Source organism: Patiria miniata, unplaced genomic scaffold (assembly GCF_015706575.1).
Source record: "Patiria miniata isolate m_02_andy unplaced genomic scaffold, ASM1570657v1 HiC_scaffold_18, whole genome shotgun sequence".
Lineage (NCBI taxonomy): Eukaryota > Metazoa > Echinodermata > Asteroidea > Valvatida > Asterinidae > Patiria > Patiria miniata.
The window spans coordinates 17,445,005-17,470,946 of NW_024037056.1; the positions used below are offsets into that span (position 1 = coordinate 17,445,005).

General features: G+C 39.9%; 3 protein-coding genes across 6 annotated transcripts; 1 reads left to right on the forward strand and 2 right to left on the reverse strand.

Moving 5' to 3' along the window:
- Nucleotides 1-5,818: 5,818 nt before the first annotated feature.
- On the reverse strand, nucleotides 5,819-10,079 carry LOC119724957. Its single transcript, XM_038196291.1, has 2 exons — nucleotides 9,559-10,079; nucleotides 5,819-8,557 (listed from the first exon to the last, which is right to left on the reverse strand). Exons 1-2 carry the CDS (start codon nucleotides 9,822-9,824, stop codon nucleotides 7,354-7,356), a joined length of 1,470 nt encoding a protein of 489 aa, XP_038052219.1. The 5' UTR covers nucleotides 9,825-10,079; the 3' UTR covers nucleotides 5,819-7,353.
- Nucleotides 10,080-10,916: 837 nt separating this feature from the next.
- Nucleotides 10,917-15,423, reverse strand: LOC119724959 (methyltransferase N6AMT1-like). Of its 4 annotated transcripts, none has more exons than XM_038196295.1 (6): nucleotides 15,287-15,421; nucleotides 14,528-14,667; nucleotides 14,235-14,321; nucleotides 13,849-14,023; nucleotides 13,474-13,615; nucleotides 10,917-12,641 (listed from the first exon to the last, which is right to left on the reverse strand). In XM_038196295.1, the coding sequence occupies exons 2-6, from the start codon at nucleotides 14,665-14,667 to the stop codon at nucleotides 12,526-12,528; spliced, it is 660 nt and encodes a 219-aa protein (XP_038052223.1). In that variant the 5' UTR covers nucleotides 15,287-15,421; the 3' UTR covers nucleotides 10,917-12,525. The 4 variants fall into 4 exon arrangements, with proteins under 4 accessions (XP_038052223.1, XP_038052221.1, XP_038052222.1 ...); XM_038196293.1 differs by having other exon boundaries at nucleotides 13,840-14,023; XM_038196294.1 differs by having other exon boundaries at nucleotides 13,840-14,023; nucleotides 15,188-15,294.
- Nucleotides 15,424-15,532: 109 nt separating this feature from the next.
- On the forward strand, nucleotides 15,533-24,951 carry LOC119724958. The gene is made up of 9 exons (XM_038196292.1): nucleotides 15,533-18,299; nucleotides 18,832-18,991; nucleotides 19,509-19,606; nucleotides 20,043-20,168; nucleotides 20,500-20,757; nucleotides 21,092-21,435; nucleotides 21,825-22,015; nucleotides 22,648-22,735; nucleotides 22,978-24,951. Exons 1-9 carry the CDS (start codon nucleotides 15,726-15,728, stop codon nucleotides 23,072-23,074), a joined length of 3,936 nt encoding a protein of 1,311 aa, XP_038052220.1. The 5' UTR covers nucleotides 15,533-15,725; the 3' UTR covers nucleotides 23,075-24,951.
- Nucleotides 24,952-25,942: the final 991 nt, after the last annotated feature.

Genomic DNA, 25,942 nt, shown 5'->3' on the forward strand with positions numbered 1-25,942 from the left:
CACCATGGATAACAAATTGGTTAATTAAACACCGCAGTTTTAATCGTGTAAAAGTTTGAGACAGATCCTCAATTAAGCGTGATTTGATACATATAACAAAAATCTTACTAATTGTGCCTATTCACGCAAAACCCCTTCAATATAACATCGTCGGAAAAAAATACATCTAGCTATTTTAATGCCTTTATCATGGAGATATAAACACGATGAGTTCTGTCCACGGCTTTGGACATGAGGGCGAGCAAGCAATAACCGCTAGTACATTCTTTTTATTTCTTTAGACCGTTAAACCTCATTTGAAATAAATGAGGTTGACCATAAAAGTAAATATCGTTTTTAAAGATTCAAACCGTGCAAAATGACGCATTCGACAATTTAACCACTAATGTTTGTGAAAAAAAGTTGGTTAATGTGCGTTGTCAAGATTATATTTTTCCGTACAATTTCATCAGATATTGTTTAAACCATCAGCAAGCTACTTCTTCAGTACTTAAATAAACCAAATTAATTTGAAATTATTTGTGATGAAAATAATGTCATTTCAGATAAAATTACTAGTTTATTAAAACGATTTTTTTTTAAGACAAAAAGACGTTATGAAACACACAGACTATTAAAATGTGATCAACCGAACAACTATGAACTATAACAGCTAAGCTTAAAGGGTGATTTAATAGTAAGAAAGGGAGAAGCATTATAATGGGGAAACTAGCAAGTTATTCATTGTTGTTCTGTTTACAGAAAATTCGCGCAATGTATTATCACAAACTGTTATTGACATGTAAAAACAGCTATGAATTACAGCACCTCGATGTGATGCATTGGTATGACCTATACTATAGCTTCAATCGCACAATTACGGTAAAAAAGCGAAATATAGAGATACAAAAAGGCTGTCATAGAAAGCCCATGGCCCGAGCTAATTGCCAGTTCATCAAAAAATAGGGTCAATGATAAAATAGAAACATCGCGGACGAATGTCGTCTTAATGCGCCGCAAAACAGACATAACGTGCGTGCACATAACAGCACATTATGCTGCATGACATTTGAGGAGGGGGTTATGAATTGGCTATGTACATAAATATCTATACAACTCAACCAATTAAGACAAGTCAATTATCATTCATTAGTTTGCAGGACTTTCAGTATTTTTAGGGGAATACTAGTGTGGTGGAGCAGTTTTAAACGTGTGATTTAGAAACGGGTAGGAGCTTGGTCGCAGATAATGGCCTGAGCCAAAGGTTTTGAAATATACCGTTTTGGTCAATAAGTTAAAAAAAAAGGAGAAAAATTTACAAAATTTGGACAATGTTTTGTAAAAGAATTTAACGTTGTAGTGCTATCCATGTTCGGGGCCATTTCTATGAAGGAGGGTGTGGTTGCCGTTCCCGCTTCCTCCCCCCCCCCCCAACGGAAACAAATAATAACTCTTAAAAAAAAAAGAGCAACTTTGATGATTTTGTTTAAACACTAACGCACCTTATTTTCGAATAGAAAGAAACAAAAATTGTATGTAAAATTCTGAAACTCTGAAATGTTCACAGGTCGGTTCAGCTTCATCTTATACTGCTACATACGAAACATCAGCATGCCAAAGATGGGTTAGTTCACTTTAACGAAGATGATGCATGGAGTAACTGGAGTAAAGTCACATCCGATAAAGCATGCAGCACCTAGGTCGATGTAATAATTAAAAAGTGCAAAATTCGAAAGATTCGACACCGACTGTTTTTCTATGAGTAATCTCAATAAGAAAAATCAAAAGAGATTGAACATTGAGACTAAGCAAGATTAAAATACATTGGAAATTGTTATTGATTTTGCACAGTAATAAACCACACATGTAGATAATCCTTCTGCAGACAACGTATGCAATGCGCTTCCATGAAGACATACATTATTGATTCTACAAGTACAACTGCACGCCGGACGCGGAGAGAACTCCAATGATCTCTCCGCATTAATTTCCCTGCGAGATGAATATTGTATGAAACATCGTTACCTGCCGGCGCCCGAGCCTGTGAATGAAATAAATCAATATGAATAATAAATCATCTCGTATCATTTCGACATAATGGGATGCCATTGGTCTTGAGACAAAAATGACTTCATTTTTATCAGACTACTACACGCGTAATACAGTAAACAGTAAATACACAGTTGTACAGCTGGACAAAGAAAGGGTTAACATTCATTCGACTTCTTCATTTTTTTAAGACGTTGAATCAACATTTTCACAAAAATTGAATCTTCCTGATAAAAATAAGTATTCACGGAGAGAGCATATTTTTGTTTTTAAATTCCTCTCTTTTTTTTGGTAATAAAATACACTCTTAACAACTTCCAAAGTGTAGTGTGCAAAAAAAAGTGAAGATATGTTTTTTGCTTTCATAGGTAACGCTTTTTACACATCGCAATGGGGAGCAAAAATTGGATGTTAACTTAATCAATATAGCCCTAACAGAACTCAATCCATCAAACCCAAACGACATGTTTTGTTGGAGTCTGTCAGGATGGGTCCAATACCCCTAAAACTGACAGTCTTTTACATTGGGTTGGCACGTGCACCTCTAGAATCAAAGTCAGATATATGTGTATGCAGTTTTCCATAATTGGAATTCGCTAGGATGGGTGTGGTTCCTAGTATAGGGAGTTAAGGTTTTAATAACATGCATACAATGCATGTTCATGTGGTATGCATTTTACTATGCAAGTTTTATGCATGTTATTCTCTCCTTCCTCAGTTCGTTGTTTTTCCTAGTAAAGCTTAAAATGATGACGTTGAATAAACAAGGAATGACGCTTGTACTTGCATCATGGCAAGTATACTTCGAAGGGAAAAATGTTTGTAGTAGACTTTATACGGTTTGCTGGGACAACTTCATTTCTTCACAAAAAAGGAAAACGTTAAATCCTTTATTTTCTTAAAGGATATATCTTCGACATAAATAAAGGAAACAAACTTTCGACGAAAGGGTATTGGATGGCTCCGTTAGCACGGTTCGAGCTAAAGCTTATACTGGTACTTATTCGACACTATAGTTTGCCAATATCTGTGGTCAAAATGGCACCACAAAGCATCCAAATAAACTGCCAAAATATTTTTTTTTTTAAATTAGTCATAAAATGCTCCATTCCAAGCTCATATGAATAAACCGTAAGCTAAATAAGCAGCGCCATAATCTAAATAATTGAAATTCGTGTAATGTCCATAACAAAACATTAAAGGGAAGATGAATATGATGGATATGGGGTACAAAGATGATGAGCAATATAATGACTAGATGAATTTCGCTAATCGTTGCGCGCTAGGCGGGGGCGTTATTTGACCTCCGCAACTCAGTCAGCCTGAAATGCTGTCCACATTTTGGTGCACAAAATAAGCGCGAAAGGGTGTCTCCATTTGGAAAATAGGCCCTAGACTTTGTTCACGAGTCCGCCATATTAAATTGAAAGCGAGGTTAACTCTTTATTCTTGGAACTGGCGAGTACAAATGAAAGAAATGAAATAAAGCTCAATACAAATTAATTTGCTCTGATGAAGATTTAAAAATGTGTGATTAAACAAGCCACATTAAAAAAATGAACGTGAGGCTTGGAACGCAATCCAATCACAAAATAGTCTGGCACCATACCATTCAGGTTACAATTTACAAAATAAATGCAAGGAACACGATCGAAAATGGCTTCCTCGTTATAGCATAGTTGAGATATGGCAGACACATAGAGGGCGCTATTTGGTCTGGTAAATATACAAAAGACTTTACCCAATTCAAACAGCGCCCGCCTAAAATAGAGTCTGCAATAGGCTAACGGATATGGTGTCACAGCGATCAAGAAGACTAGACCAAAAGCTTGGATTGGAGGTGCACTTGGATACGAGATTCTACCTCGCTTTTGAATATATTCTACATTCTGACAAAAACCCAGAAAGTGTTTTCATCCATGACTTAGAATAAAAATTTAAAAAAAAACGTGAATCGAAATGATATTAAACTTTAATCGGTACTGTGATGGTGTGACCATTTTCTTCCACCTTCAGAATTTCAGTTTAAATCTTGCAATCTGTCGCGAGTAAATCTAATCTATGTGCACGTGGATGAAAAAAACTCTTTGACAATTTGCTGTAATAAGCTTGACACCTTGATATAAGTTTTTGATTAGAGCCGGGAGGCCAAGGCTTCAGCCACGATCACTCAACACCGTCTGAACGGTATGACTCCAGAGTCAATCTGACGGCCAAAGCATACAGGAATACGCCCCATCCATAAATGATGAGGGGTTCACGGCTCAGTCCGGGGGGATATCAGTCGCCATCGCCGCGTGCGACACGCTCCAACGGCCCAGGGAGTTGCTGTGGGAATACTGTCAAAGTTTTATATTGCAGTCAAGTATGGCGTGTCATGGCCTAGCGGATAAGAGCACCGGACTCGTACTCTGGTGTTTCAGAGGCAACAGTGACGTGGGTTCGAGCCCGGGCCCGGACACTGTGCCCTTAAGCAAGGCACTTAACCATTATTGTTTCATCCTCCGGATGGGACGTTAAGGAGGTCCCGTGTACGTATAAGGCCTAACGCAAGTAAAATACCCCAGCAACACATATCGCTAAGATAAGTGTTGGGGTTTGCCCCGATGTTTCTGGCATCCTAATTATACGCTGTTGTGGAAGTCCTTAGGAGAAAAACCAACCATAGCACCAGCAATGCTACACACGCGTGAACATACACTCTTGTTTTACTATACTCCCGAGGACAATGCTTTGTGTTTTCCTTTGTCCCTGTAATATAACACTCCCCCGGCTAAGCGCACAACCTACTACAGAGGACTGAAAGGATCTGTTGTTCTCCTTTTGTGTGTCTGTCCTCGGAGGTTATGTAGAACAAGTACTTTTATTACTCGATATAATATATCAGGTCATTTGAAATGACTTGATAACTAAGGTATAGATTTATGGCGAAGATTCAAGCGTGACCTACGCCTATAGTGGATAATCAGAAGTTTTCAGAAATACTGCACACTGTGCTTCGAAATCCCCGGAACCTCCAAGAACAAGGCCTAGAGCATGCGCATTATAAGTGACTGTACTTGGTTGCAGAAAAAAATAATCGAGGACCGCTGATGAATATCTCTGTCATGTCCAGATTCTGGGCACATCCGTTGGGCATAAATAATGCAGGTGTACAAGTAAACCAATGCCGTGATGAGGTAGCGGCCGCGAGGGACATAGAGAGTTCATTTCGGGATTGTGCAAGATCAAGTTTCCAGTTAATGCGTTGGGAAGGCACTGTGATTACCCTGGGATGAGATTGTCATTTAAAAAAAAAACATCTGAAAATTGAATGAAAGGTCTGAAAGATATTGCTTTCTACACTGATAGGCCCTACTTAGATCCAAAGACGTTTGAATTCAGACAAAAATTTGAACAATTCAAGGCAATTGACACCATTAAAATAAAAAAAGTGTTTTGCCAATTCAAGGAACAACGATATAATTAATTTGACGCAGGTTATTGAAAAAAATATAATCCGTCGAAAATTCAGCTCTGTAACTATTTACTGTATCTAAAGGCCTACATATTCACTTTTCTGGACGCTAAGCATAGGTTTCCGTTAAAAGAGCCATGGTTTGGTGCATATCGCCGCGAGGATATTATGGTAAATCCTACTTTTCTCGAAAGTGACAGCATGATGTGCGCCACGATTCACATAATGCATGATTCTATTATTTACTTACAAACAACTTGGATATTTCATGATATTGTACAGTTTCATTTTTAAATGTTTGCATGCAATGATGGCCAATGCCTTTGCGTCATGTGAATATCGGGCATGTTTTGCTACAGTTATTCTATTCTATTTTATTTGTTTTATTACACTTCTCCACTGGCTGATATAAAAAAAATATTACAAGATATACAGAATCACAGATTAAAAAATACAGAGAATTTACAATTTCAATAAATAGTTTTAAAAAAAAGAGTTCATGCCAGATTACGGATTAAGCCAGTGAGTGGCAAGATGGAACAGGTGACTAACACCTCCACAGAGCCATCCTACCACAGCAAAACCAGTTAAAAAAAATTCTATTTGTAACTGATACTGTAACTGATAGGGTGAAAGGGTGCTAAATAGATACATGCTCCCAAAAGCAAAGCTTATTCGTGGAATGCATAGCAGAACAAAATAATAAAAGAAAAAAAGGCGACGATATTTCATTAATAAGAAAACAGAAAGAACATCAGAAACAGAAGAAGCCATGGGAACGCTATTAAGGGATTCGAGATTGATTTGTTAATATGTAATGACGAATGTGTTATTATGGCACGAAGGTGTCATAATCGGTGGTTACGTGAGACGTCGTCGCGATTTGAAGCGCCGCTGAGACTGTTCATGAGATGTGCTCTTCGCTGTAAATAAAGATGAATGTTCACACGTTGGCTGCGATTGAGACGAAGTCAGCTCGTGGGCACTGCAATGTTTCCTTCGTGGCAAGGGTAAAAATAAACGATCTGTGCGGTATCAGTCCATGTTGCGGTGTCTTTGACATACAAGTAGGAATTGAAAAAAAGAAGGAAATTCCAAACCACATAAAGACAATTAATCTTCCTTAATTCCAGTGTGTGCATTTTTTTCTTCATTTCATTGTTTTAATGTTTTTATATTGTAACATTCTTGCAATTTGGCCTGAGAGCCACGAGTTGAATGGAGATAAACCAATATAAATAGACATCGTAAAGTGGTTTTAAATTTGTAATGGCATTCATGAGAAGTAAAAAAACGAGGAAATCTGCGGATCCGAGGAAAAGTTGCATCCCATTAAAGTTGCATTACCAGCCCCATTTTCGAGTTTTATCCCCCAAAATAATATTCCTTTTCTAAAATTACTATTTTTCTAGTGCATGAATTTTATTCACTTTTGAATGTGATATTAACAGAAAAAAAGGCCCACGTTAAGTTATTCAATCATAACTTTGTACATGTCGAATTAATGGCGGACCGACAATATATCTGTTCTCGTGGGTAGGCTGGTTCTCACCGCATACAGTCAGTGTCCATATAATGGTTGGACCGGGAGCTAGTCTGCTTTCACGGCGGATCTCTTTGCGCCCCAAATAAAAATCTTTTTCAAAGGCTTGCAGTACGCCCCTATCCCCCCCCCCCCCAGAAAGAAAGATGTTTGACGCCAAAAGAGCATCCCCACCCCAAATCCGCCCTGGTTGATAGATTCGCAATTGGGTATCTCTGGACAATGGTATAGGGCTTATGGTTATTAATCTGTAGTCTGTTGTTTCTTTAAAAGTGTAACTTCAAAAATGAAGTCCACGTGCCGCTAATGAATTCGTATACCAACATCAATCTACGGTACCAACTCTATTCATTTTCATAAATGTGTCTTTTTGTTTCTCAAAGATCTCGACACCTTTCCGATATATCATAACGTCAGCTCGGAGTGCATCCCGAACTTCTGGGTCTGCCTCAAGCTCCCGTAACTGATTCAAGACGGTATCAGGAATAGATGAGTTTGCACTGTTCCGTCTTAAGGAGTCAGTCGCGTTCCTTTGCTTATCGTAAGACCCAATGTTGACACGACTCCCGCTGCATAATTCATGAAATGGTAATTTGTACGCATGCTCCATCATAGCCAACGAGAGGTCAAATTCATCAACCAGCATGATGACCTTGAACCATCTCTCCAGGTTGTCCAGGCAGTACTGTAGGACAGCATCGTGCTGGGTTCGATTGAGAGTAAGAGACATGATGAGTTTTTGACGGAACCAACAGGTGGCGCCCTCCAGAGTCTCCGGGCCGTCAAACTCGTGAGGTTCCCCCACCAGGTCCACGAAGGGAATCCATTTGGTTTGGTCGCTGCAGAACTCGGGATGGAAGACCAACTGTCTGAAGAAGAAGCTGCCTTGATGCAGCGCCCATTCGCGAAGGGACACCTTCTCGGCGCGCAGAGCCGTGCACAGTTGATCCGTCCTGGCTTTCTGGCAGTACGAGTGGGATGAGAGGGTTCGCTTATACGGGTCTCGTAAAACCGTGAAGTACGAGCAAGGCCTGTGCAGCTCGTCGCAAACTCCGAAAGCATACCCGCCAAAGAAGGTGTCCGGTATGCGTTTGCCTCGACGCCGCAGTTTCCGGAAGTTGGACATCAGGTTAAGACGGCCTTCGTTGCTCAAGACGTGTCCAAGCTCTCGGTCAGTGGCCTTCACCACTTGCCTCAGGCACTCCTTGGCCGTGGTGCCGGCTGCTTTGTTGTGATGAAGAAACACAAGTGCACTGTCAGTTGGCGTTGAGCTTGAGTTTGCCTTCGTCGGAGTATTGTTGACAGTCAGAAAGTAGTTTGACGCGTAGTTCTCTCTCTTTGGCCACGGGAAAGGAGCAGGGCTTTTGCGGGTTGACAGACTTCCAAATTTCTGGAGATGAAAAATATTCTTGGAGTTTTCATTCCGACTGAAGTTCAAACCGCGAATGATGCATCCCGGCACGGATGGAAACATTTTCGTATTAGAACAGTCTTGCTGTGTCGCAGGATGATTTGAAGTTAAAGTTCCCCTGAAAAAAAGAAAGAACATAAACGGAAACATTACAGAAAATAACGTATCGGTGTAGGCCTACATTTTGCGAGTAAAATTCCTAATATACACAAGCTACTCAACGTCCCACAAAGTATAACATCGTCAACCCCAACGATGTTCGATTTTTTTTTTCAGTTGTTGGATATGGACCAATCAAGTCTTAGACTTCAAATTTCGATCAGTTTGCTTGAATTGCTTCACTTTCTGATGCAAATAGCTCAAGAAAACTCTGCTCTTAAAAAATTTGATTATAGAGACCTCAAAACTCAGATGTTGTTTTATCTTTGCTTGATAAAAAATCAGAGGAGTTTGTTGTCTGATCTGTAGAGTGAGTGACGTTTATCTAATTTTGTTCAGCGTTTTTCTTTCTGTACTAGTCTTGATCTGAATCAAAGCCTGTCATATCTGGAGAAAGACAGACCGTAAGATTATCTTACTGCTTAAAGATATAGCTCTGTGTCTCTCTCGGACAGCAGAAACAACATGATTTATGGAACATTTCAGCTTACGTGTACGCTTTCGAAACCTCTCCAAAGAGAAAAGTGTACACTATAAGTGAAACAACATAGCTATCGAGAATATGCTAACGGAAGTTGGATCCAAAGGGCCAATAATTGAACATCCCTTTCCGATTCTACATAACATGACACAAACTGCTGGTATGTACAATGTACATGTCAGAATGATTGTACAGTACTCAATCTAGTTTCCACTTCCAGCGATATTGCTATTCTTACTAAAAATAGATCTGCCCTTCATTTTATAATAACAGGTAAGGTCAATAACGAAGAATATCACATTATAGAACGGTGTGTTGGCTAAGAAATTCATGTATCTAATAATAATTACTGCACCTTGAAAATCTTTCTATTGTGGCAGTACACAAAACATGAATGAGCTAGCTGTGCCGTTTGTTACACACAAAGAATCTCGTATCAATTCATCAACTTTTAATAATACATATGTATAGTTACTTACAGTTCACTCCGTCCGTGCGGCATATCGGGTACCCTAATCTCGTCAACAATACCACGGCCCACGCCAACAGCGGCGGGCAGGCCGTGGCTCCCCGGGCCGTGCGCGGCGTGTTCCCACCCCGCTGCCCGCTCACGCTTGCGGAGACACAGATGCAAGACGCCGAGTAAAATGACAAGTAGGCATAACATCTTCAATGGCTGCCTGATGACTCGCCTGCACACTAACTTGAAGGCAGCCATGAGCACAGCCTTGCGTGTGGTCGTCATACCATGAGTGAACTGCACAATGTGAAACCATCATCGATCGGACATGTACCGCAAAAAAACGTTCCAGTTTGAGCCTTCCCTTTCATCGGTCTGTTAAGTGCAGTGCACGGGTGCCAACTTTCATCGTTGTACATGTACACGTGCACTATCCACGCATTGCACGCACATCCCTTGAGGCCGGTACGTGTTTTGGTGGAGTATGTTTTTCTTCTCCAACGGTAAACGTACCGACCGTACAGGAGCGGCATTATATTAAACCGGGGTCAAAGTTCTATGGAACTAAGGAGGCATTGGAGTGTATTAACTGTTCAAGGGGTGCTGAAGGCAAATGAAAAGAAAAATCATTTCCACAGCGCAAAGTTATTATATTCTTTGAATTTCAAATGCCCCGCGGAGGGGGTTGGGGGTGCTATACGTGCACCGCGTTCTTCGAGTGGAATCAGACATTAATTGCCATAGCTTTTCTAACAACATAGAGCCTCACTGCCTTTTTTTCTCCCATCAAATGTTTACATTTTAAGTGGGGTTCCCAGACAGGGTCGGCAGGACGTAATAAACTTTTTTTCGGAGGCGAAACGCTCGAAATTCTGATATTTATTTTTGCTGAAGTCACTGCGCAACACTGGTACTTTTTTATGCCAAAAATGAAGAAAAAAAATACACGCCGCTCATAAATAAGAAAACTTGCATGAGCGTAAAATACCAAAGGGCACTCCTTAAAACGGGCAGTAAGAAAATTGACGACTACAGAAAGTTCAGTTTGGCACGCGAACCTTTTTTAAAATTCAAGAGCTGCGTGAGACTTCAATGTTACTGTTATTTTAAGAAGTAAAAACTCGTACTGCAATTTAATGAGATCTTAGTCTGGCCGTTTTAAAATCCGTGCCAAAATTCTGTGTGGCGCCCTCTAGTCCTTTCCCACATTCTTATTTCTGCATTTTTACAGCCAGGCTATGCACATTTGAGAACATGTTATAAAATATCAAGCTCCCTTGAAATTTAGTCCTCCGAACAATTGAAAAGAACCAATAATTTACAGAAGGCAACACATGAGTAAAATATAAAATAAACGAAGGCCAAAACAAATCAAAATAAAACTGCCAAAAATTACAATGTAGTGCTTTCTTTAATGTCAAATTAAACACATGCATCATGAATTAACTGAAAATGAGCTACATAATGCTTGATTTTACCTTTCAAGTTAAGAGCACCCTACATACAGCAGTGTCTTATTCTCTTAAAATTCAAAATTATATTCATTATTTTAATAGATATGGAAAGATGTACATGTACTTTTAGAGATCCCCAACCGTCCCAAAAAATAATGTTACCTTATTTTGTTCCGAAGCAAATTGGATGAACATTGCAAACTTCATAAATACAAGCTCAACAATTTTGGACCAATCGCTATCAGTATCACAAATCAATAGGAAAGTCCACTTTTGATTTTCTACAGTTATCAATAGAGGGCGCTGTTAAAGTAAATAGATAAACCAGCTTTTGTCGTTCTTTGACAAAAAAAACAAAAACACTTTGTTAGAGAGCAATGCATAAAATTTAAACCAAATGAGAGAATAATAAACGCAGTTAACTCATTGAGCAGTTTAAACAATCAAAACAAGGTAATATTGTACATGTAGCTCAATAAATGGGTGGTGTTTGTATTAAAGCATGCAGAACAAAAATGATGCAAGTGAACTTAAAAAGGTCAAGGGTAACTTGAACCCATAAAACAAAACAGATGATGTGGAACCATGCATATTAGTAAGCAGGTATGGACAAAATAAGAAAAAAATAACTGCAGTTGAAAAGATTAATCCTGTGTCAAAATGTTGACCTGGAAGAACAATGGTGTTCTATTGAAACCAGATTTGAAACAGTACCTTTATAAGTCCTTCAGTGTTAAGCTTCATCTTCATCATCGTTTTGACCTTCATCATCAATCATTACTATCACTATCACAGCAAGCATCTCCATACTGGATGGAACCACCCTCTTACAAGTTGAACTCCAAAGTGACACCCTCACTCATTGGGGACTCTTAATTCTGGAACACTGTATAAGCATCAGGTCATCAAGGAAGATCTGCACACAGGGTTCCTGACACGGATCAGTACCCATCATTGGGCTCCGTTCAGTTTGTCCGAAATTTCCTTGTGGTATTGAGGATAGTTGCCTGGTGCATGTAACCATATTGTTCCGACTCTCTAACCTCTATACTTTTGCCGATATACATGTACATCATGCACCTGTTTATGTGAAAGTTCTTAATTCATGTGCAATCAAGCTTTAGAAGAAGGTCTTTGATGAGGGTTCTACATGTTCAAGCTGCTCTCTTGCAATCAGTAGTGATTGCACTTGAAATCAGATCTGAGGAGATGTGTTATCGAGAGGTCGCTTTCCATTCTTGTGTGACTGCACCCATTTGAATCATCCTCAGCAATATGGTCGTAGTGCATGTAAATGGCAGGATAATGGCAAACTACTTGTCACAAGAAGAGGCCAAGTTTGGGATAGTAACTTGCATCCTGAGTCAATCTAACTGAGCCACTTTGTCTTGTCATCAGTTGGACGATTCATTATGTTACCAATTCAGTGTGAGCAAATTTAGTTTAAACAAGAAAATTTATATTGCACTATTTTTGTTCCAGCTAAATCTTGACTGATGAAAGAAAGACATAGCTTTGCTGGAAGAATCAGGTCAGCTTGGTGGATCATGATGAAACTTCAGCACCGACAAATGTTCAGGTCCTGCCCGCCTTTCTATTAAGACTTCACAGGACAACTTCTGCTCGGCCAAGATTTGTCTGATATCATCTGTCAAAGTGGACCAATGAAAAGGAAGATGCATTACAATTGGAAAACAAACCCCAAGTGCAACATGAACGTGACCAATGTTAATTTTCACTCTAAAGTGAATATAGATAACGACTATCACTTTCTAACACACGTTCACAATTGACATTTTCGGGGTTTTTTTTGGCGGTTTTTGCATGAAGAGAACTTTATTTCTCATCACACACTTTGTTTACGTATTTGCTTGTCTAGATTATTTCTCTAGATGAGGATACGCTTGTTTGGAGGGAAAGAATGATGAAGACCATGTGACTTGCTCTCAGCAAATCAAATGACAGCATGGGTAACACGTTCTAATAATTACAAGTACAGTCAAACCCTGATAAGAAGAGCACTGATAATACAACATCCTTCTTATAACTGTGTGGAGTGTGTGGCCTAGTGGTTAGGGTTCGTGACTCATGATCAGAGGGTCCGGGGTTCGAATCCAGCTGCTGGTCATATTGTGTCCTTGGGCAAGGCACTTCACCCCTACTTGCCCCTCTCCACTCAGGAGTATAAATGGGTACCGGCATTAGCTGGGGAGTAACGCGCGATAGACTAGCATCCCATCCAGGGGGAGTAGTAATATTCTCCGTCGTTTCATGCTACTGAAACCGGAGATAAACGCCGGCCTGATGAGCCACATTGGCTCGGGACAGACTTTACTTTTCTTATAACTAGAACAATTTTATGTCCCAAGTCTTTGTTTTCCTTTGTTTTCCATTACTGATAATACAAGGTACCTGTTATAAGAAGGTAATTCGTAAACTCCCAAGGACCTTGTAAGGTGTTCCAGTGTACCTGTACCAACCTGGCTTGTTTTCCTTGATGACAAGTAAATAGAAGACACCCTCAGCTGAAAGCAACTGGCCAACATGAGGTAGTAGTCTGTCCAGCACTTCCCTTCCATTCGTACCTCCTGCCCATGATGAGGCTATGCTGGAACTTCCAACCTGTTGCAATGATAGCACACACGTAATTAAGACAATGCAATTAAAACCTATTAAGGCCTGACACTTCTAACCTGTTGAAATCAACAAGGGTTTACCATGAGCAGAACTACATCACATTGAGCATGGGTCAACAAGGTCAACCATTCGACCATTTGGATTGTCTACAATGCAACAGTCCTTGTTCCAAAAGCTGGAAACTAAGAACAAGATAATGTATGTGATACCCGACTGACCTCTTCCGGTGGAGTTACAACATACGGAGGATTGAACACCAACACATCCACATTACCATGAAGGTGAGGCTGGAGGGCACTCAAAAGGTCAGAGTTCACGACCTCCACTGCCACACCATTCTGAGCTGCTGTGCGTTTTGTACTTGTGGCTGCTTTGGGATTTCTATCTACAGCCCTAGAAAGTGAGGAAGAATGAGTCAGTGAACGTTAAGTGATTTGAAAAAAATATAATAATAATGTGTGTCGCTTAATAGAACATACACATCTAAACTGTTGAATACACACTCATGACACTACGTGTATTTCAAAATTCTGTAGCCTTTTACACCCAAGATGAAAGGTTTTCCTTTCAACAGCAATTGCCTTTTTATTTGGGAAATACTTACAAGCACATGCTGAAGTTGTTCAATAGCTGAGCAAGAAATGTAATCACAACTCCTGAGCCCGAGCCAACTTCCACACAAACACATGGCCTACAATATTGAGACAGACATATGGGCGACAATTATTAAGGTAAATTGATTAAAATATAATTTAAATTCAGGTGAGTATTAAATAAACTCAATTGTTTTTCTGTGAAAGAAGTGTTGGAAACTGCAAATAAAATGTTTGAAATTTTTTTAAAAATTGGCAAAATGTCCTGAATTTCAGGACTTAAAACAAAATCCTAGAATCTTACCTTTTTCTTTGAATGAATTCGGCATCTTTTTCCAAGGCATCAAGGAGAAGGAAAGTGTCTTCTGCAGGCTCATATACATCCTGAAAGTCTTCTGAATGTAGATGAGAATAATCGGGAGTCTTCAGGCCACTCATCTTCATCTGGAGTCAAAACAACAAGAAAGAGCAAAAAGAAGTTAAATATTTGAAGCTTAGGCCTACCTTATAATTTGGGAACCTGGAATTTGTGAAATAAATAACATATTACATATACATCATACATGTAGTTTTGTTTTGAGACAAAACAACTTCTCAAAATTTGGAAAGGTTTCGGCATACGGACATGACGGACGCCACTTTTTAATAAATTTTCAAAAAATTCAAGTGACAAAAAGTTACATATACTAGTTTGTTAACGGTTAAAGGCAGGCTATACTTTGTATGGCCTAACCACTATTCACCGACGACCACAAAAAGCTTGGAATGGCGTGCGTACGGGGTTGTGTATACATGACAATTGACGATGTGCATGGTGCACCGCTGGCTGCACGTGTCATGCTTCCCATAACTCTACGCAAAGCAAAGTACGGCATGCAGGCCTACCACAAACACAAACAACATTATGAAAAACTTGACAGTTGACGCTAAAAATAAAATGAAAACGATATGAACCCACTCAAACCTCAAAGATTAACTAAAACTTCACAATTCTACTCTTATTACTCCACATAAAGCCCAAAATATATCACAAAATTTCGAAGAACCGAGCACCGCTCAATACCTCTTGCTAGCAGACGAAACGACTTCTAAAATTCCGCGGAGTTTTTCTTCCTAAATATTATATACCAACAATCGTGATTGGCTGGAAAATTTGTTTTTGGTAGATTTGATCTTACACTGTCCATTCCTGTAAGTCCTTTTATAAAAAATCACCAGCTTTCCTTTTTTACAGGGCTATACTTCAATAGCATACAGTTTATAACGAGCAAACAACGAGGTTGATTCACACAGTTGGGCGATTATTTAACCTCTTTGTGCTATTTCTCACGCAAGTAAATTTGCCCCGTTGTTGCTTATGTAACGGAACAAATTGGGCTATATGTACTGTATGTATAAGGCCACAGTGCGCATCATATCATATCACGGGACTCCGTGCACGGGACTGACAAAAGTTAACATTTTCAAGTCTTTCCAATTCCAACATAAACAAATGGAAATCAATGATGAAGTTCGAGCAGGTTGTCGAGAGCCTACGAAAAGTAGGCGAGTACTTTCAGAGTCGACCACCGTTGGACAAGGTGGTGGTCGGGGGAGTGTTTCTGTTCGTCGTTTTGGCCGTTCTGTCACGGGCTGATGTGGTATTCATTTTCATTGCCGCCGTGTTTTTGGGGGGATGGGCCGCTGCACGCGTGGCAGGTCATGTGCGGGTGTTCCGCTCCCGACACCTCTTGCCATTTTTGCCGAATCTTGTCGACCGTGTCAAGGAGAAAAGGAAGCATGCTGGTCTGTCAGTCTTGCCAAATTTTGAGGCGGACTTGGATAGGCACTCGATAAATTGCTCCATCAAAAGCAAGAACTTTGCCAAAAACTATGCCCACCTGAGAAACATGTGCCGATTGGATCAACTGTCGTTGCCTGGCACAGTGGACGAAGAATTTCAGCATCTTATTAAAAGTGTGATGCATGATTTTGTTTTGTCGTGGTATAGCGTTTATGTCAGTGACCACAGTCAAGTATCTGAAGAACTTTTGAACGTCTTGATGAACACATTTGCAAACCTCAGTTCCCGTGTAAAATTTATAAGCAAAAGGAGCCTCCTCACGAATTTCTTAGTTGAGATTCGAACTCATGTTTACCGGTTTCAGCGGGCCCGTTCCAGTTTGAGAAAGTTGCGTAGTGGACGAACAATTGACAGCAACAGTCTGGTAGCATCTTATGAGACATTCTGCTTGATGCATCCTGCAATTGAAGACGCAGACACAGAAATGAACTACCTGAAAAGTGTGATGAGAGTTCTTCTGCACTCCGCAGTGACAGAAGATGTCAATCAGTGTCAAGCAAGTACAGCCGTCCTTGTAGAAATTCTAACGTGCAATCTGCTGCTGCCCCTGCTGGATTTGCTCGCTGATCCTGACTTTCTGTACAGACTCATCCACCTCATTGTTTCGAGTATAGTGAGTGCGCCAGAAAAGATAGGAACACTTGAGAGTGAAGGTGCAGATAGCTCAAAGCCAAAGAAACCTAGTCCTAGTGAAAAAGGTGACCTCCACCCCAAAGGTATCAGTAATGTTTCCTGTCCCTATGACCCTGAATCGGACCAGTCCTCTGCTTCCTGTCTTCCGAAAGGCTCACTCCAGATGACCAATTTATCACAGGGTTCAGACAAACAGCATTCATCACCCACGCCACCAAAGTCAGCAATCCTCAGTGATGTCTTTGAGCCAAGAAGTGATTCTGAGCCAACTTTCAAACCTGACACTGACAGAAAAGGCCCATTTCAGCTTGAATCCAGGAATCCAAATGTGGTCCACAGAGCCAATCAAGAAGCTGTTTCGTCTTTATCCAGAGTTCCTATCTCCAGATCTGTGGATGCTTTAGTTATCCATTCTCAGTCTGCTGTGAGCCATGGCCAACAGTCGGCAGAAACTTCCCCAGCTTGTTCTTCACTCTTCGTACAGAGTCATCGCAGAACTGCCTCTGACTCCTCTTTTCATCCAGCACATGGAGGGTTCATTCCTGGAGATGCTATACCCAGTATTAAAGGACCTTGTCCAAGTCCTAGAGACATAATCCCTGCGGCAGTGCCTTCTGCCAATCCTTCCATTCCAAGACCACCAACAGAAGGTTCAGAGAATACTAGTACCTGCTACCAAGTTGCAGTTCCACTGACAGCCATCGAACCGGCAATAGCAGTGACACCACTCATGAGAACTGATAGTAATGATGTTAGACCAAGGAGTTCTTCGTCGGAGAGCTTTTCTAGCATTGACTATGACACCAGTCAATTGAATACGCCATTCAGTGTCATTGACAACCAGTTTGCTTTAGAGGGAAGTTCGAGAAGCGCAATTCCAACAACCAACGTACTAAACTCGGGAATTCTGAGCGAGTCACAAATGATGAAGCAGTCAAAATCAACCAGTGAAATTGATGGAGGGATTGCCATGCGAAGCGTGGAGAACCATGAAGATTCAAATTCTAGTCCTAGACAAATCTTCCCATCCGGTGACATTCCAAACTCAGATGATGCATATTATGCATCAGGGCCAACTACTGATGCTGAAATACAAAACTTAAGTCCTGCACATGGCACAGTGAGCCTAGTAGGCCCTCAAGTAACTCCTCCTGCCATAAATGTCACAGATTCATCACCCATAAAAAAGCTCCTAAGACGTGTATCCTTCTCAAAGAAGAACCATCCTGAATCGCAGAAGTGTCAAATGACACAAACAGAGAACGTTTCACTTCCTGCAAACCAGCAGAGTGCACCTATTGCGATTCCAGTCCCAGTCCAAAAGACAACACCAGTTTCATCCTCAATCCAGCAAAGCAGATCCCCGCCCCTACTCCCACAACTCCGCCCAGTCATCAGTGTCAGTGACAAAATGCAGACACCGTCAGCAGAAAATCCGAGAATGATGTCAGTCAGTGCACCTGAAATGTCAGACTTGGAACCTCCGATGGGGTTCACAGAAGGCTTGCTGCCGATGAAGATAATCAATCTTGAAATTCCTAAAGCAGAGGTGTGCAAAGAAGTTGGAGGGAAGGGAGAATTCTTCGTGTATTCAATACAGGTACTGCATTGTTCCAGTAACTAGATGTTTCTGAACTTGATGTTTCTTAAACCTAACACTCCTGGATCCTTCAAGATACATGTACTACCATCTTTGTGGTCACGTGGTAATCTTGGGGCATTTAATTGAAAACACACATGCGTCCCATCATGCTATGAGCATGGCTGGATGCATTTTGAATGAAATGGCCGGGCCTGAGATTACCACGTATCTGTACAAATTCAGTCTGTTGGAAGAATTTTTAGACTTGTAGATCCCGCCCACTTCTACTCTGCATGATGGCACTTTCCCCCTAAAATTGTAATCATGTAGAAACAATGGACAACTACTTTCCTGCAAATTTGAGTATTTTTTTTTTCAAGATTGTGGTAAGTTTCTAGGAAAAAGTGCAGAAGAGGTTCATTTGTTTGTTCTTCTTTTTTTCGTTTTTTTTTGGAGCAGTCTTTTTGTCTCAATTAATTTTGTGAGGATTTAAATGTAAAGTGTGTTGTATTGGGTGTTCAACCCAACTTCGCTTTGTACTTTTAAACAGTTTGATGTCCTGCAAACTACTTCACCCTCAAGTTCTACTGAGAACCTGGACAGATGTGATGTGAGTCCTATCCGTAAGACGGCAAAGAGACGGCACAGAGAGTTTGTCAACCTGCACTCACGGCTGGAGCACAACCCTCAATTGAAACTTAGTTTGAAGGGTGGGTAAGAGTCAAGCCGGTGTCAAGCAGAGTCAATCACAAGTCTATCACAATTCACCAAGCTAAAGTGACAAGCTAGTCAATAAATACTAACTTGTGATTTGACTTGTGATTGACTTGTGATTTGACTTGTGATTAACTTGTGATTAGCTTGTGATTTGACTTGTGATTTGACTTGAGATTGACTTGTGATTGACTTGTGATGGACTTGTGGTTGACTTGTGATTGACTTGAGATTGACTTGTGGTTGACTTGTGATTGACTTGTGATGGACTTGTGATGGACTTGTGATTGACAGTTGACTTGTGATTTTCTTGCTTAAAACGTGGTGTTTCGCTAACAAATATTCTGCAGCACACTAGAGCAGGGCAGCTAGAGTTTTAACCTTTTTGTGAACATTGAATTGTGTCTGTTGTCATGAGCAAGACAATTCACTGCAATTTTTTTGTAAAGTCACTGATGTATATACACTTGTATTTGATATCATTCAATCTTGACATGGATTTATTCTTTTTAGGAATACGCGATGTTCCCAAGCGATTGTCCATCCCACTCGCACCAACCGCCAAGTCAGCTATTGATCAGAGGCGCGTTGGACACCAACGCTATCTACAGGTAGTGTACCATACCGATAATTGTGAGATTTCATCATTTATGTGAAAAATGTTGCAGATATGCCACTGTGAAAAGGGAAGTGGTTTGAAAAGAACAGAATTTGAGACGTTGTCTTGATGTTAAAATCATGATTCTCCTGCTATCAGTCAGAGTGTACTGACTGAAACAATGATGAACACCTCTAAACTCTCAGAACCACTTCCCTTTTTGGAGTAAGTCGTTTCATTCTGGACCACTGCACTGAATGTGAGTAAGGTCATCAAAAATTATCAATGTCCTAAAAAAATGTTTGGGCTCACCAAGGCGTATCATAGTAGTATTATCAAAAGCTATGTTTAGCCCATTAATACGCAACTTTATGCCTTTATTATATTTTGTGCCGAGATCGAAATCACTTTTTTTTTAAATTCTTTTTTTTAATGTAATTCTCTTGCAGCAACTGCTTGCCAGACCTTTACTACACTGCAGCAGTGAGCTGTCTGAGTTCCTAGCCTTGGAAGGAAACACCAACATAGAATATGTCCGGTATCACCCCAGAGAATATGTGCCAAGAATAGATAAGGTAAAGGTACCTACAAACATGGTTCTAACTCGAACCCTCATAGAAAGTTTAAAATCCACCTTTACAGTTTTGAGGATTTAGGTAGAATCCCGCCATTTTTCTTTTTAGGAGGCTTTTATCCCCGTGAAGGTGTAGTACAAAAAAAATGTGTAATTGGTTTTCTGCACATTATGAAGAATTTGGACGATTTTAAAAGGTTCTTTGCTCAAATACCTATTATTGTTATTGTATGGGATCATAAATCTTTGAATTCTCATTACAATTCCCATTACAATATGCCTCATATTACAACATTTGTAGATACCTTCAATATCACTCATGTCTCAAATAGATGCTGCGGAATCGCGTATCAGGCCTGGTAGACACCATCAAGCAGGTCAAATCTGCCATTCCCAGGGCTCTAAGTGACCTGGGCCCTTTGCCCCCAATGAGTCCCCCTATGTCACCCATCAGGAAGGCCAGGGGCCCCCAGGAGGCAGGGAAGAGGTTATTATCTCCCCCAGGATCTCCCAGGCCTGGGTCACCTTCCATCGATGAACCAGATGGCAGCAGCGGAGAAAGGATTTTCACGTTTGATAGAAGACCAAAGGTAATGATCAAGACATAACAGTTGATAGCTTGATTTAGTGTTTGCTTAAGGAGCCAAATTTGCCTTCTTTATTTAGTTACGGCCAAGGGCCAGATATTGTTACTGAATTCTACCCTGGATTGGCTAGCTGCCAAGTACAGTCTAGGAAAGCTTTTCTGGACTGACTTTGTTTCATTTCTTCTGCCAGTGAGCCAGATATGCCAATCTCCTTACTTATCCTTGAAGTGTGCAGTAAATGACTTGAGATACTCTCTGATGGATGAAGTAGAGGAGTGGATACAGAGTTTAATCTTATGATTTTGTTTTAAAACAATTCATCTTTCTTCTGTGATAGACAACACTGCAACTAGCAATGTGCAGCATCATCCAAGACCACAGTCTCAAGACTTTTGCCAACTCCCCATTACCTGCCTATCCCGCCACTGCCACCGGTCCTATCGTTGACCACCTCCTTGGACCGCGCTCAGAGGGAGATGGCTGTGAATCTCCGGATGCCTCAGTTGTAGAGACGCAGTTGGAAGGGAAGGAGTCCAGCGCAGTGCTGGGTATGGAAGAGGTTGCACTGTTTGATTCCGTGCTGTGTCTTCTTGGAGAAGCCTTCCATGACAAGGAGCTCTGGTTCCTGGATGAGGGTTTCCAGAATGTACTGACAATACTAGCTGGAGATCTTCTTGATGGGTAGGTGGTGACCCCAATGTAGATTCAAGTTTCGGTTTTTCGAAAAGGGTCTTTCGTATGTCATTTGATCTTGTTTATAAATAATGTTCTTAGATAGTATGATTTACCGAGTCTCTTTGACATACCAATACATGTACCACTACATGCACTAGCGGACGCTAATTTGTTTATCAGAGCATTATATATATTTTGGAGTGTGCATTACTCTTCGCGCATCTCCTGAATGGGCAAATGTTGAAGTGCAGTGGAGGTTGCAGTTAGAAGAGCATGGATAAGGCAACAAAATCACATAATACAATATATTTTGCTATAACTTCAACCATCCATCTGCCAAAATCAGCAGTTTCTGGAATAATAAGTTGTTTTTGCCTTGTTTTTTGTTTCTGTAGATGGCTTGAGAGACAAGTTGATGTGCTTCTGTCGGAGCACTGGTGTGCCTTCTTCCTGGCAGAATTACGAGAGGTACTGTGGCCTGGAGGCAAGTTACTCTCTGCCAGTGAGGGGGCAGGCACACGAACAGAGACTGAGAAGGCAGCAACAATTAAGGAAGTTCTGACTATGCTTGTAGAATCTATGCCAGGTACGTGGAGACTAATTCTTTATCAAGATAGTCAAGAAGAGTGTTACATAGTTTTTGTATTTCTCTTTCAAATTCTACCTACCTTGCTTGTCATCTAGAATCCAAGCCCCTTCCAATCAAAGGTCACTGCAGAGAGGGTGCCGGTGTCATATGAAAATCGGACTCGTATGAAAATCGGACTTTTTTCCCTTTCATTGGTTAAACCCTCTCACGTGACTGGTCCCTCTCCTAATTATCTATTCATGAGCATGCGCAATACCACCAATGAGTCCGTATTTCATAAAACCTTAATTCATGCTACACCGGTACTCCCGCAATGTAAAACCCCAACTTCGCAGTCTCCTCCAATGTAAAACCTCAAAAGAAACCACCCATTCTGGACAAACTCTCAGTGCTGAGATTTGTTTTTAAACGTTTGAGCAAAATGCTCTAGAGAAAGCCGTGGAAAATTTTGACTTAAACTGGAATTTATTGATGTAACTTTTTTTCAAATCAAAGTAACTGTACTTAAATCAATATATATCAAATATTCTCGATATTGGATTTCTAATGTATTGATTATTGAAAATGTTTGTATCGACGGTTCTTACCTTTAAGTTTTGTTTGAGACTTGTATTTCGTTTCGATTTCAGAGTCATTTTACAAAGTTATTGACAGACAAGACTGGCAAGATGGACTGCAGCTGCTTCTCGACTCTTTAGGAGATCCACAGCTTAACAGGTAAGTTCAATCCTGTTCCTTTTTGCGGGTAGCATTTATTGACCAATTTTCCGAACAATTTATTTTGTTTTGAATACACTTGTAGTACCAACGACTGTATCATTTGCTAAGTGTGTGACATGATCCATATAATTTTGCTGACTATAATTACATAACACTTCGTTAGTGATTTTGGGTGAAGTATAAATCTCTAACTTTATTTTTATTATTTCCCATCCGTCTCTCTCTTTCTTCATACCTAGGCATCTGATGTTCACAGCCTTAGACCTACTGATGGACGCCTTGATATCCGAGATCAAGGATGAAGGCTTCCAGAAGGATCTCTTGACGAGGATTTGACCGGTGAGGTTTACTCTTTGAATACAAAATTATTTGCCTTAATTGGATGGAATTAAAACAACGCGCAATAATTTGCAAGCCAATTGGACTACGTGCGCAAGTACCCCCTCGACGATTATAATGGGAGAGTTGGGGGAGACCACTGGGAGAAACATTTGAACCAACTACTGTTGACGCCTGAGGCTCTGGCGAAGACCCTACTGATTTGTGCGCATTCAGAACAAATTAAGACGATGGACATCCCAGTCTGCACCAATGTATGTCCCTAATGTAAACATGGGGCATTTTCTTCATCAATAATTGAAGCGTTTTGAGGGTGCGGTAGAGCAAAGGGTTAAGTCATTGATGTTGTGTATTTTGGGGGGAGAAGTTCGGTGGTAAGAGGACCGTCTAGCTACTTAATTTTGCTGAAATTTCTGTGTTCTTCATGCACTACAGATAAGTACATGTAATTTGAGATTTTATACATAACCAGTGTGATTTCACAAGAATACTTTGATGATAAAAAATGAAGAGGCTAATGTTAAGAGGCTCAAATTAATTATTGCACACATTTTTATTGAAACTGCTTGTTTTGTTTAAACAGAAATTAGGATTTTCATTGGCCGAAGTTTATTGCTTGATTATGAATGGTTTAGCTTTTACACTTCATTCATGGCGTAAAAGTTGTACATTTATTTTCACCACCTCTGCTCTTTACTATGCGTGTTTTTGTGTTTTACAAAAATAAACACTTTTTTCAATGGCCTTCAGTTTTTCTTTTACTTTTATTTTGATTATGTCATGAATTTTAATTTTGACGGAACAATCATCATAATTTACTGGTTAAAACGACCAGCAGGTTCAACTTGTATAAAACTGTTTATGTTTTATTTTATTTTACTTTTATTTGTTTTAGATCTGGGTCACATGAATCACTTCTGATTCTTCTCTTGAAATTGTTTTCATGTATGAGGGGTCGGGTAATTAATTTTTTTGTATTTCTGAAAATCCCATCCGTCAATATAAATACTTATTGTGGAGTTGAACAAAGATATTGACTGGAATAGGACTTGAACCTGCGACCTCCGGATTGGCATACCAGTGTTCTACCAATCAAGATATCACACCCTATGTTGATGGTTCCTCCAAGTTTTAATACCTTGTTCAAGGGCGCTAGTCACAAGCCGTGTGAGGTGTATTTGATGAATTATAAACTATTTTGTATATAAATCTGGGGACCATAATTCAACTCAGTACCCCTTCTGATGTTAATTTGTTTATCATGCTTAGTTTATATTATCAGCGGCTTTAAAATTGTTAGCAGTTTGCGAATCGTTATATGGATTACATTGTATGTGAGTGTGGTGATTTCATTTGACTTAATTTGCATTTTATATCAAACAGTACTTACTTTATTGAAAGAAAGTTTCACCGAAATAGGCCAAAGTTGTTACAGATTTTATTTTATCTGTCTAATTCACTGTGCAATTGCAGCAATCACTTGCCTTAGATTATTAAACATAGAGCTTTATGACAAATTATGTATCTTAAAATTGCTGCCTTTAAGGAAAGCAATGCAATGATGATCTTAATCAAACTACATTCCTGCTAATTGTTTATCGTTTGTTTTGTTTTGTTTTTGTAGCTTTATTTAATTTTTGCCATATAGGCCTATAATATAAATTCGTGTGTATTATATTACATACAGTACCGCTCAAACTCATCTAGCACAATGAATGATGTACATAATTTGACATTATGAATAAAGATATTTTCGAAAAAGGAGAAACGAATGTTCAAAGCGAACTGTTTGTGGCATGAATATGACTTTTAAAGCTGAATAGACCAAATGAAATTAAAAGAAATGTTTTTCGTCCCGTTGGACTTGTACACTCTTTGTACAGCGAATACAAATGTTTCTCTTTGCTGATATTGTACATGGATTATTTGAAGCGTTTCAAAAGTCCCTTAGACGTTAGTAAGTAGTAGTCGGGGATGTAAAATCTCAGAATTAAAGCTGTTTTCAGTTTTGGATTTCAGCTTTTTTCCCTCACTTACTGTTTTTTCCCTCACTTACTGTTTTTTCCCTCACTTGTTGTTTTCCCCTCACTTGCTGTGTACAAAAGTATAAGAGATTTCCAAAGTTCAGCTTTTTTACACCTTGTTCAGGTGTTTTCAGCTCTTTTTATCAGTGGTCGCTCACACCCCTGAGAGTGTTTAACTTAAATCAAAGTTAAACACTCAAATTGGCTGTAAAATCGGTCAACTTCTACCTGGCATTTGAGTATTTTGTGGAGCAGTTTCATTATCAATTTCAGCGGAAAATCATCGCTGCTGTTACTTTCGGATTGACAATAAATATGATGCATTGGGAACGGAAAGAATGACATTTATGAACGGTTTTTTTTAAACTGAAAGTACCTGAACCAACGTGGCAACACCTTCTGTTTATTTCTTGGATCGTTTAAAGTAAAGTGCGTCATTTTTTTTTCAACGAAGAAAATGTTCAAGGAGTCGATTTGATAATTCGATCATTGACTCAATTTGTTAGGAGACACTGGCAAACAAAATCTATCAATCAGTGTATTGAAAATCGAGGGCGGTTCATACGGAAGCGAAAGCGAAAGCGAGGCGAAATTCATGACGTCAACAATTGAAGTGTGCTCGCCGTTCGATTTATTCTGAAATTCGCATGAATAATGCACCGGCCTTTAGTCTTTCTGTTAACACATATTTATCTGACACCAAGTTGTACTACCTTAGGGTCATGTTGTTTGTTTAAACCAGACACTTAAGCATGTGACTGGTCTGTGACTGATTGCTATCAAATCTAATATCTACGTTTAGGCCTAAGTGCGTCAGTTGCGTTAAAGTTTGAAGTGAAGA

Coding starts and splice junctions, on each gene's coding strand:
- LOC119724958 (XM_038196292.1), top strand. CDS start 15,726: ATGATGAAGTTCGAGCAGGTTGTCGAGAGCCTACGAAAAGTAGGCGAG. Junction 20,758..21,091: donor CGTTTGATAGAAGACCAAAG/GTAATGATCAAG, acceptor CTTCTGTGATAG/ACAACACTGCAACTAGCAAT. Junction 21,436..21,824: donor GCTGGAGATCTTCTTGATGG/GTAGGTGGTGAC, acceptor TTGTTTCTGTAG/ATGGCTTGAGAGACAAGTTG.
- LOC119724957 (XM_038196291.1), bottom strand. CDS start 9,824: ATGACGACCACACGCAAGGCTGTGCTCATGGCTGCCTTCAAGTTAGTG. Junction 8,558..9,558: donor CCGCACGGACGGAGTGAACT/GTAAGTAACTAT, acceptor TCTTTTTTTCAG/GGGAACTTTAACTTCAAATC.
- LOC119724959 (XM_038196293.1), bottom strand. CDS start 14,667: ATGAAGATGAGTGGCCTGAAGACTCCCGATTATTCTCATCTACATTCA. Junction 14,322..14,527: donor GAATTCATTCAAAGAAAAAG/GTAAGATTCTAG, acceptor TCAATATTGTAG/GCCATGTGTTTGTGTGGAAG. Junction 12,642..13,473: donor CATCAAGGAAAACAAGCCAG/GTTGGTACAGGT, acceptor CCACTTTGACAG/ATGATATCAGACAAATCTTG.